The sequence below is a fragment of the Eriocheir sinensis genome, chromosome 21, assembly GCF_024679095.1.
Source record: "Eriocheir sinensis breed Jianghai 21 chromosome 21, ASM2467909v1, whole genome shotgun sequence".
In the NCBI taxonomy this organism is placed as follows: domain Eukaryota; kingdom Metazoa; phylum Arthropoda; class Malacostraca; order Decapoda; family Varunidae; genus Eriocheir; species Eriocheir sinensis.
In genome coordinates, this window is record NC_066529.1 from 10,632,214 (window position 1) to 10,644,531 (window position 12,318).

A 12,318-nucleotide genomic window follows, 5' to 3' on the forward strand; every position below is an offset into this window, starting at 1 on the left:
GTTATTTGTTTCACCACCACCACCTGCTGACTTGTGTTGGCACCAGTGTGTGCCTTCTCAGAGAACCCATTGGTAGATATGAGGAAATAACTCCCAACCCACCCACGTTACACTTGCTGTCAGTACTGTAACTGTGATACACTTGGTGACGAGTGGCAACCACTACCTGTGCAACAATATTGTAAAGCTTCTGCATTGTGCTGGTTGTGGGAAGTTCTCATATGATCTGTCATTACTTAGTAAATTATTCTACACTTATCTACCCTCCTCATATGGGCAGGGCTCGAATCAGAAAGGGAACAGGAATGACAGTCTTTTTGGGAGGCGGGGGCAGAGCTGTTCAACATGTGGACGTGGTAATCCCGAAGATTGGGTTCAAGTCCCACTACAATTAGACTTTTTCATAATCCTGAACATTTTATTTTTCTAAAATTAACATAAGTAAACTTAAAATATGATATCAACAAAAATCCATTATAATTTGTAAACTACCATATACCTACTAATGATATATATATAATATATGTAATATATATATATATATATATATATATATATATATATATATATATATATATATATATATATATATATATATATATATATATATATATATATATATATATATATATATATATATATATATATATATATATATATATATATATATATATATATATATATATATATATATATATATTTAGCCTAGCTATACCTATAGCTATTTTATTCTTTAGTTTTATAAATCAGAGAAATCCAGGTCTGTGTCTGCCTCCTTACGGTATATGTCTTGAGTGAACAGGGCTAACATTGATGGTGAAGGAACAAATTCTTGGCAACAAATGCCGTTTCTTTGCATGAATGCACGAATGTGCAATATGCTTTCGAGGCTTTTCAGCTGCATTCTGTTTCTTATTTTATTTTTTTATTAAGTTCATTTGGGAAAAGACTCTTTCTACTGGTGCATTAACTGAAAGGCAGACAGCATGGATCGAGAGCAAAATTTCCCAAATCCTTAAAATCTCTCTCCCCTGCTGCATCCTGATGGTGGAAGACTGCCATCCAAAACTTCTCCTCTTCAGTTTGATCACTTGGCCAGTTAACAGTTGCTATTCTCTGCCACTGTTCTTCTAGGATACTAATATCACCTGGAAATCTGTTCAGGAATGACAGTTCTATAAGCTTTGGCTTCCTGATGCCATGAACATGTTCCGTAGACAAAGCATCTAAACTGTGAAGCTGCTGCTCGTTAGAAGGCAGCCTGTTTCGAAGCTCTCGGATGAGCTGCATTAAATACTTGCCATGTCCATGTGACCATGTCAGTTCGTGCCACTTCAAGGTTGAATTTGATCCCGGTCAACGGCACCCAGTGGCAAGTGGTTGCGCTCATTCTCCACCTGTTGTGTGTGTGTGTGTGTGTGTGAGAGAGAGAGAGAGAGAGAGAGAGAGAGAGAGAGAGAGAGAGAGAGAGAGAATTATTATATAACCAGATAATATAAGTATACAATCATGCACATTAGCGGTAAATTCTATATTCACCAGAAACAGATTCACGCCGATACCTGAAGGAAACAACATTCATATCACGAGGGGAATGGGCTACACTAACTTTGTGTGACGCTCATGAAGGAAGTTATTGATAAAAAAAAAGATGCTGTGTCGGGTGTCCCGCCCATTAGAATAGGTAACGTGGTCAGCTTCGCCTGGTGAGGGTGCAAACACTAGGTACACACCGTCCCTCATCCCTCTCATATATCTTCCTTTACTTGCTGTCTCTCCTCCTTGATGAATATTTCATCACTTTATACATCTCTTGATACCCTATAGGCCTATACAATATCACTTGAACATAATTATTAGATCCATGACCTGTTCATAATAAAAAAAATAATAATTGCAAGACCAACTACTATACGCATGCCCGCAAGAGCATAGAGGGACGCATATGATTTGAATGTAAGAACATTAGAATGTAGAACATTAGACAATAAAACAAAACTTACATCAAAATTTGTAATGGATTCCCAAGTGGGGAATGTTCGCGGCATCATGGGTCTGCTCAGAAGACTGGTACAAAGACATGAGATCATCCAGCAGCTTGCTGACGTTGCAGTGGTCAGACTCAAATAACTTGTTGACCCTGCATGTTGACCTGATCGAGTTACTAGAGGCTGCAGGAACGCTAGATATGCCTTAATTATTTGCAGGATCAGCATACATCTGATGCAACAGCCGCGCGGAGTAACTGTTGTCCTCAGCCTTTGCAATCTGGATTAATGACATAATCGTTAATTCATGGAACGATAACTGTACTAACTCGTATTAAACTAGCTACTACTCATGAGTCTTTTAACATAACCTTTTAACATATATCCGCTAAACAGATACACACACAGGGGCAGGGCACACACACACACACACACACACACACACACACACACACACACATATCACCCCCCCCCCACACCAAAACACACACACACACACACACACACACACGTGCTGGTACACATGGAGTATAAACAAGCGCTCACGCACACATCGGGCACACATACATAACTACACACACACACAGGGGCGGATACAGGGGGGGGGGGCCAGGGGGCCCGGGCTCCCGCAAAAATTTCCGCCCCCCTCCCTCCAGAAAATCTCGAGTGTATGCGGATAGTGGGTACAGGACTGACTCGCTTATAATGTGCTGCAACTATAATACGGAATGTGTCGTCGGCTGTAGGCATATGCAGGCGCGGATACGGGGGTGGGGAGCCAGATGGCCCGGGCCCCCCAAAAAAATATTAGGATAACTAAAATATTTGAAATACCCATGAATTGAGAAAACAAAATATATTTAAGATACCCCTAAAAAGCTAGAGAGCTGGGGAATGAAGCCGGCCGCCGCTAGATAGCTCTGGACGCCGTCTTCCAAACTTTAAAAAACTCCTCCTCTGTAGGTTCCTTGGGCTTTATTATGCGGAGGTGGACGGGATGCGCAGGCAAGATTTAATTTTTTTCGGTGTCTGATGTAATTTTTCACTCTCCTGCAGGGCCAGGGCACAACGGGCACGTGCCCAGGGCCCCGCGCTCTTATGGGCCCCGCACTCATCTAACAATCTATATACTCGTACAGGGCCGTAGTACGCCGTACCCAGGGGGGGAAGGGGCCGGGGGTGTCGGACGAAAAGTTGCCCGATCACCTGGAGTTCATGGTATCTAAAACGTACAGGTAGTACCTGTACGTTTCAGATACCATGAACTCCAGGTGATCGGGCAACTTTTTCATGGCATACGATGAACAGAGTTGTAACGCGTGGCATATACATTTAATGTGTGTCACTTGGGGATTTATCTCTTTGAATTTAGTGATAACAAAGTTTCTCTGTCCTGCCATGGTGTTACAGCCGTCTGTCGCCAGACCCATAGGTACATTTTGTTGGTTCCAGGTTGACATTTTTCAAAAAACCTAGTAATTTATGTTATGCCTTGGGAAGTGCACTTTTCTAGTTCCACTAGTGACTAGACCGAGGAATGATGTAACAATTTTCTCTTTTTTAAAGCTTGGGTAACGGATGACAACACAGTTTTAGTGCTTGTAATATCGGTGCTTTCATCTATAATTAGTGAATATGCACTATCTCCTATGTCCTCAAGCAGCTCTTCTAACATGCATGGTCCAAGCACGTTGTTTGTAAGTGCCGTGCACTTTGTTCTGTGAAGGGCAAAATCCTTATTAGATATTGTTTAACGAGTTTGCATAGTTTGCATGCTTGAGTGGCACAAAATGTGCGCAGATAATTTCAGTTCACCTATATTTGTAGTATTATTCACAACTGCTTCAACTTTTTTTCTAAAAATATTTTTATAAAAAGTGGTGGAATCATCACCGCTCTCCCCAACATGCGGAGCTTACTGTAAACTCACTCTCTCTCTCTTTGATAGGGGGGAGGGGGTGGGTGACGGCTGTTTAGCTCAGTGATATAAGCTCCCGACGCGTAACCGAAGAGGTCAAGATTGATTGATTTATACTTTTATTCACAAAGACAAAATACATTTGTGAAAAAGTCGTGAGTTCGCTCCCCGCTCAGGACCGTACGTGGCCGCCCTTCCGGGAGGAAGTGATGGATCCCTCGTCACCCTGACAGACTGTATGGCCTGACAAGGTCAAGCTCGATCGGAAAACTATCTCCATCTCCAAAATTTATATAGTATTACAAAATTAATACACAAATTATTTTATATTGTAAAATTTATGGGGGAAACTGCCTCAGCCCCACCGCCCCAATTTGGATCCGCCTTGCAGCTTTGAACGACCATAATATTTTCCTGTCCATCTCACTTTAGAGGCTGTGACGGGCACTGAATGTTTTATGTTAATTATGTTTATAGTCTAACACTCGGCCGCGGGTAGCGTTTATCAATCTATAAAAACGATGTAATAAGACTGGAAAAAAAACGACTGCATTTACACTCTTTACGCGGACGAGTAAAGGAATCCCCTAGTACAGTCGGGTGCAATAACAATGAAGGAATTTCAAGCAGCAGTTACCAACATAAACGTGTCACACGTTATATAACATGTGCGCTATATCTTTTCCGAGCAGTGTTGGTGTATTTTACCTAAGGGGATATTAGCAACCTGTCTGTGTTGGGACAAAATCAGTACATGACTTACCTCACCGGTGTCCGCCTTGCCACTACTTCCAGGCTGACAAGTCACTGCTCGAAGCCTGGTGAGTCCTTGCTCGAAGCTGACCGAGACTGAAGCCGCCGACCCCTACCAGGGACTCGGTCGACTCGCCTCGCTTCGTTGACTCTCAAAAGGCTGCGTCATGCTTATCATGTTATTATAAAAGCTGGATGATTGATATTTCTGTTACGTCAGTCGTATTGAGCTATATTTTGTGGTAATGTGAACTTTCAGGAATCATATATTGAGCTATCAACAGTTTCCTACCTCAGAGAGTAAACAAAAAACTCCATTCTGACCGAAACTATTTTATTGCATTTGAAATGACAACAATATGTACATATCTGCAAGGATGGCATGTCAGCCGATGGGTGACATGTTACAAAGCGACTGACTTTGTGACCTAAGTACGTCGGCTGAGATCATCTGGTCACAAGGTGGCCAGCAGGGGTTCAGTGTGTGCCGCACCCACCTGTCTCTGTATTTCAAAGAATGGTTTCCCGTTTATAACTAGATGACATTCTCTCAACACTCCCTCAACACTCTGAGCTACTCGGCAGAGACCTTCCCTTCACTGCACCTCAACGAGTGGCTTCCTGCGTCCTCACAACAACTATCCAACTATCCGGAGCCTTTCTGTTGAACCTGCAAACTCACGCTCCAAGGACGAGCGGCGAGCAATCAAAACCAGACTGTGGACGGGGAGCGACCCGGGGCAGTGCCCGGAGCCGCCCCCCGGGGGGGTGCCACTAGCGAACCGTGACACTGGCACCTCAGCCACCTGTGTCCTGCCACTGTCACGAAGGCTGTCCGCGCCCCAGGAGTCGCGGGGCAGACTTGGGACATCATTACCTTTATTACCTCAGGTACCAGTTTGCTGGTTAAAATATAATTGTCTGGGGTTGCATAAATAACAGCTTTCAATATACCTACACTTATTTTTCCGATACAAAATACACACACTCTAGCCATAACCGGTGGTCGTCTGTACAGGGAAGGAATACTGATCTAGTCCTGGCGGCGGTACAGCCTCGGCGACAAGGGCGAGGAGGGAGGAGGTGGAGAGGTGCTCTTCGATGAACTATGCGAGGTGAGGCAAGACACAGTCGTGGTGCGGCACTGTCTAGGGTCACAAAAAGACATTCGCGTCTACACCTGCGGCTCAGATGAACGCCGTGCACAAACAGCAGCGCTGCAGACAGAGTTCAGTTACAATCATCTTATGTACAAAACCCAATCTGGAACCACAGATTTGTAGACATCTTCATCCGAGCCCCAGATAATATTCCCATCAGGGCAATCAAAGCACGACTTGGGAAAAAAAACCAAGGCAGGTACAAGTGAAAAAGTTTTTAAAATCATATCCAAGGTCTTAAAAACCCTCAGAACAACATATCAAAATGTATAAAACAAAATTTGATCTATGAATTGTTGCATACACACTATAAAATGTAAAATAAGTTTTGATATCAAAAGACCTACATCACGTAAGTACAGAAACTTAAAAAAGTCTGACTGGAAAACTATCATAGAAGTGCCACAGCATGAGGTGCCGTCCCCGGCCAGCCGTGCCCTCACACCAGCCTCACAGCCACAGCTCCGCCTCCTCGCTGCCTCGGCCTCGGGCAAAGCTAACTCAATGAACCTATGTCAGTGGTTATAATAATGGATTCTGTACTTGGGACTTTACACTATTGGAAACCTGTGTCAAAACAAAGTAGAAAATGCTTTGATGCCCATATATATATATCATTAAGATCACCAATTATGAGACTTTGGTATTTAACTGTTATGGCTCATTTCCACTATCAAAAAGTTGGAAAATAAACAGTTTACACAAGTTACCAAAAAACTCATAATTTATTATGGTGTCACATATGCACAAATTTATTTTTGCATTACAAAACCTGACGTGCCTAAAATCAGTGAAAACACTCGGTCCTTGAAGTGAAGGCTAAATTTGTACACTTTTTTTACGTTAACGAACTTACAAAATATGTCTTCTGGAAAAGATATTTACTACATGACACGTGTTTTCACTGACTTCACGGGCACTTCTGGAGGGCACCGCCTGCGTCACCCACGGGGATCATTTCCTGCTGGTCGTCCTTCAAACATTTCAGAGTCAAAGCTTTTTAGACATCATTGAAATAATGTGTACTATGTACTTTTGCATGTAATTTCTTTCTGCCACATTGAGAACACCTAATCAGTGGTGAGTCACACCAATACAATCACTTGTACAGACTCGAGGAAATGATCACGTGGGCTGCCAGGAAGCCTTGGCCCTCCACTCCCTTTATGTGATGATGGACTAGCGCTACAGGTTTGTACACTGGCAAACATGTTGCACACACTCGAGGAAGGTCCTGTGTGTGTGTGTGTGTGTGTGTGTGTGTGTGTGTGTGTGTGTGTGTGTGTGTGTGTGTGTGTGTGTGTGTGTGTATGTGTTTGTGTGTGTGTGTATGTGTTTGTGTGTGTGTGTGTGTTCAGGCTGTCACCATGCTGACACCTACACAACTTGAGTACCCACACTCGGCATCAACAATCACCAAATCTTGTTAATATTTATTTACTTTGGCAGGATATACTACACAAACTTCATCACTCCAAAAAAGATTAACCCACCTGTGGTTCTCATTCCTTTCCTCTTCTCAAAATACACAAACTACACCATTCCAAAGGATTATGCATTACAAAGTCCTTTCCTTCCCTTACCTCTCAAATACTATACAAATTCCATCGTTCTAAATCACTAAGCCATCCATGACCCTTTTCTTATCTCTTCCCTTTCTTTTCCTTCCTGAAGTTTCTTGTTGGTGTCGAGGTTTTCATTTGTTGTATGTAATCAATGGGGAGTGACTCTAGTGGTAGCAGGATCACAGCAAAGGGCCCCTCATGCCTCACGTTGGTTTTGCCTCGCATCTCCAACACGTACTCAAAAGGGGAGGAAGAAAAATAGTGCTCGAGAAGGAAAATGTGAATGAAAATAAGTGTTGTGATGTATATCCCTGAAGAAGCTTTGTAGATTGGAAAAAAAAATGAGGTGGAAGAAAAATATTGAGATTGTTTTAAGGAACTTATGAAATAAATAAATATACATGTGGGGACACTGGTCTGGAAGTTTGGGTCTCTGCAAATATATACCTGAGAATCATTGGGTGAAGATCATACGAACTGTACAAAAGCTGAGTCGGAAATGTTCGGCAAAACCAACAGACATTTTTTCTCAAAGACAGGAATTTGATGCAATGTTGCAGGCTCAGCACAATGTCTTTCTTGTCCTATGCTGCACAAGTCATATATATAAAAATAGTTTACAGTTTTGTGTTTCTTTCAGTGTGAAATGATGCTTTTTCATGCCTACATACCTCCATATGTTTTTAAATACTTTAAAAGATAATTCTACATAGATGATCTTCCTGGGTATACAAAGACTTCAAAAATGATGAAACAAACACTGGTAGTAATACTGCATAGACAATTGTTCTGTGGAAAATCAGAAGAGGGGGGACAAAGCATCAAGTAGTGTGCTGGAGGTCTGGGATTAATACTGGAGACTGATCACGGCTCAGACAAACAGCAGCAGCAGCACATCAAGAACAGCAGCTGCCATGTCCACTGCCATTGGCGCCAAGGGGAACGCAAAGTGTGTGAGACGAAAATAAGGCATGCTTCACTATCTTAGCATTGCACTTCAGTGAAACAAAAATCTTGGCTGGTGGGGAGGGATGTGTATGGAAGATAAGTATTTTTGAACAATCAAATATCAGGGCTTTCTTTTTAAATACAGACACCCATAAAAAGTTTTGTGATTGGCTGATTGCAAAGTTCTGCTCATACTCTCCCCTCGTTGAAGTTCCCCAAGACACGGGGTACTTTGGGACATGTGGCAGAGAGTGACGAGTACGAGAACAAGAATAAGTGAGGGAAATGGTAACAATGCCTAAAAATTTTACCCAAACGATGGATAAAAAAAATAATAAGAGTATGACATGTGAAGCTAATCAACAGTGATGAGAAATTCTACAAAACCACCTACACCAGAGTACATAGCTAAAGACACCTTGCTGGGACGATGAGGAGGAGGGGAGCAAGGAAAATGGGGAGGGAGGGAGCAGCACTCAGACACAACACAAAAGTTTCAGAAAGAATTTGTTCATATCATAAAATCAATGTTTTGTACACATTCTTGGCACAAATAAGGCCTTGCAGTTCAGGCTGTCATTTAAAAAGAACCGAACACCCTACTACAAAAGGTTTATATGGTGGATAACATTCGATATAGATTTACTCAACTACTTTTTTTCAGACTAACAAGAAGACTAGTCCAATGGGTATACTTCTGAACTCCAAGGCCCATGTCATGGAAAGGAAACAGTGTGGTCACATCAGCCTGATTATGTTCAGCTTTAAACCTGCTGTCCAGTGAGGCACATTGTCATTCTGTAAAGACCATAATCCTTTACCACATCAAGATAAAACTTAATACTGCAACACTGCAGGTTGGTGGGAAACTAAAATGAAACCCTGTTTACTACAATTTTTCATTATTTTTTTTTGTTTTTGCTAGGAAGAAAGTGATAGTGGTGTAAAATGATATGCTTGGTCAAGAAACTTGTAATGTTGTTGCTGGCGAGTGCTAAGGTGAAAATAACTATGGCTGTGCCCGGCATCAGAACAGATTGTAGTGCGGGGCTGTGGTCAGGTGGTTGGTCTTGCTGTGGTGGTAGGGAGGGGGCATAATACTTGGCAGTAAGACTATATGATATGGCAAGTCTTCATGATTATATCAATATACTAAATTACTCATTTTCTTCAGTTCTTGGACCATTTGCTGATAATTACTCATGATAATCATAATAATAGTCACAGTAGTAGTAGTAGTAGTAGATGTTGTAGTGGTAGTAGTAGTAGTTTTGATAAAAAGTTAAAATAATAAAAATAAAAATAATATTACTACTACTAATTAATAAAATAATAATTAAGACTGTACATTATATAACACTTCTACAGGAATGTTTCATATATACAGCACTGACGTGGGGTGCCAACCAGCCAAAACAAGCCCGGCCAGCCAGCCAGCCACACACACACAGCCACCACCACCACCTTAGTCACTTATCAAAGAGGCAAAGTCACCAAAGTCAAATTCAAAGTCTGTGGCCGGGGTGTTCCCACTCGAGGTGGGTGGCGGTGGGTTGGGCGTGGATGGTTGTGATGTCCGTACACTGTTATTACTATCGTTGGCTGGCCGCTGGCTGGCCACTGAGGTTTGAGGTGTGTTCTGGCTGCTGTTCACCGTTGCCGTGCCGCCTTTCACTCTGTTCATGGTAAGGTTGGTCTGGGAGCCTGTTGCACCCGGACCCTGGATTGACTGTACCTGGCTCATTGGACTCTGGTTTGGCCGACTCCCAGGAGGACCACTGTTGGCCTGATTCATGCCTCCAGGGGTCTGGTTCATACCACTCGAGTTTTGGTTGATCCCACTTTGGCTTTGGTTCATACCACTACTGTTCTGGCTCATGCCACCAGGGGTTTGGTTAATACTACCAGAGTTCTGGTTCATACTATTAGAATTTTGGGTCATGCTACCAGGATTTTGGCTTAAACTACTTGGGTTTTGGTTCAGTCCACTTCCACTAGAGGATATGCCGGAGGAGGCTTGGGTCATGCCCCCGGGTGACCCTCGGTTCATGGGTCCCGGAGTACTGCCCGTTGTCTGACCTCCGATGGTTGTCCCTCCCGATGCTGTCTGGCTTGCCTGCTGCCCCTGCTGCTGGCCCATGCCAGGGTTGCTGAGGGGCCGTGCTGGGCCACCCTGACCCATGCCCGGGTTGCTCAATGGTCTGGCTGGGCCTCCCTGACCCATGGTAGCTGGGCTGCGTGGATGCATCTGCCCCATGGTGGCAGGGGACCTTGGGTGGGTCATGCTTCCCATGTTGGCTGGACTTGGTGCCTGTCCAGGACCACTCATCTGGCCCATGTTGACTGGACTGGCACCGCCCATCTGCCCTCTGTTGGCAGGGCTCATGGGGTGTCCTGGCCCACTCATTTGGGCCATTGCCGCTGGGCTTCGTGCGCCAGTCATGCCGGCCATGGCTGCAGGGTTGCGTCCCTGGGCTGTGGGGTTGGTCATCATCTGATTGGGTCCAGGAGGCATCTGGGTCATTGTAGACATCTGGCCCTGTTGACCTGGGTATTGGGAGGTCACCTGACCTCCACCCATGCCTCCTGCCTGGCTCATGTGAATTCCCATCCGCACCTACAACATTCAAGGGCATTAGTACAATTTGTTTACCCTACACTGTACATTACAAAATAAATAAACTGAATAATGAGGTAATGATACATCACTGAGTACCTATTTACAAACATTAATTTTATTAGTAAATACAAATAGTCATGTTTTATTGAGAATATACATATGACATATAGAAAATTAATGTAGAATATTTATAATCCTACATTGAAAACTGAGTTTTACATGTAAGTAAAATCCACTCAAAATAGAAAATAATGGACCGTATTGGCTATACAGGCAGTGCCACATGTGGCCACTCGGTGAACTGTCAAAGCAGTACTTTCCATAGAATTCAAGTTCTGTACTAGGGTGCGTCTGAGGCTGCCTCCAGGCCTTGGTACTGCCACCGCTCCAAGCCAATGACTGCACACACTTTATTCCTACCAGATTTCCTGACTCTACTATTTGACATGGAGAAAAACTGAAATCGGGAAGGAGTAAAGAGTGTGCAATCATCGGCTTGGACCGATGGCGGCATCATGGTCATGCATCCCGGAGACAGCCTCAGACGCACTCTAGTCTATAACTTGAATGAACTCTATGGAAACGACAGCTTGGAGTTGAGTGGCCACATGTGGCACTGCCTGTATAGCCAATACGGTCCATTCCAGAATGTATATGAATCCAGGCAATTTAGTACTAGATAGATAATTAGTATTGGTAATGGTATGATATACTGATGTATTAACCTGGTTCAAGAAAGTTGGTCAATGAAGTCAACAAACTGTGCCCAGTACATACCTGCCCCTGCTGTGTCATAGCCACCATATTGGCCTGCATCCTTGGGCCCTGCATGGAGGGGCCTCCTTGCATCCCTGGGCCACCTGGCATGCCTGGCCCACCTTGCATCCCTGGTCCACCCTGCATACCGGGTCCTCCTTGCATCCCGGGCCCTTGCATTCCTGGCCCACCCTGCATGCCTGGCCCTCCCTGCATGCCTGGGCCACCTTGCATCCCTGGTCCGCCCTGCATCCCTGGCCCGCCCTGCATCCCTGGCCCGCCCTGCATCCCTGGCTGCATACTAGGGTTGCCTTGCATGCCTGGGCCGCCCTGCATGGAGGGGCCTTGCTGCATGGCCATCATATTCATCATCTGACTTGGTGGTCGCTGAATACCAATCAGCTGACCTTGCTGGTTTAGCATGCCGCCTGTCAAGGTAGAAAATTTCATTCAGTACAGTACTTTCACCGTGACAAAATCTGCACCACAACACAAGATGAGAAGAAACTATTGACAGATTGGCACCATGATTAACATCTATTAAAAACTGAATATTTGTGAGCAAGAACCTCTATGAATAATTATATCACTAGCCAACATCTGACAAGAA

At 43.8% G+C, this 12,318-nt stretch overlaps 1 protein-coding gene across 5 annotated transcripts in view; it reads right to left on the bottom strand.

Moving 5' to 3' along the window:
* Positions 1-4,976: 4,976 nt before the first annotated feature.
* LOC127001676 (collagen alpha-1(I) chain-like) overlaps positions 4,977-12,318 on the bottom strand; it is a 69,768-nt gene continuing 62,426 nt past the window's right edge. For all 5 annotated transcript variants that reach the window (XM_050866661.1, XM_050866660.1, XM_050866658.1 and 2 more), the window contains 2 exons: positions 11,730-12,136; positions 4,977-10,949 (listed from right to left, as the gene is read on the bottom strand). In XM_050866661.1, coding sequence (XP_050722618.1) covers positions 9,798-10,949; positions 11,730-12,136 — 1,559 coding nt within the window. In that variant the 3' untranslated portion in view covers positions 4,977-9,797. The remainder of the gene's footprint in view (positions 10,950-11,729; positions 12,137-12,318) is intronic.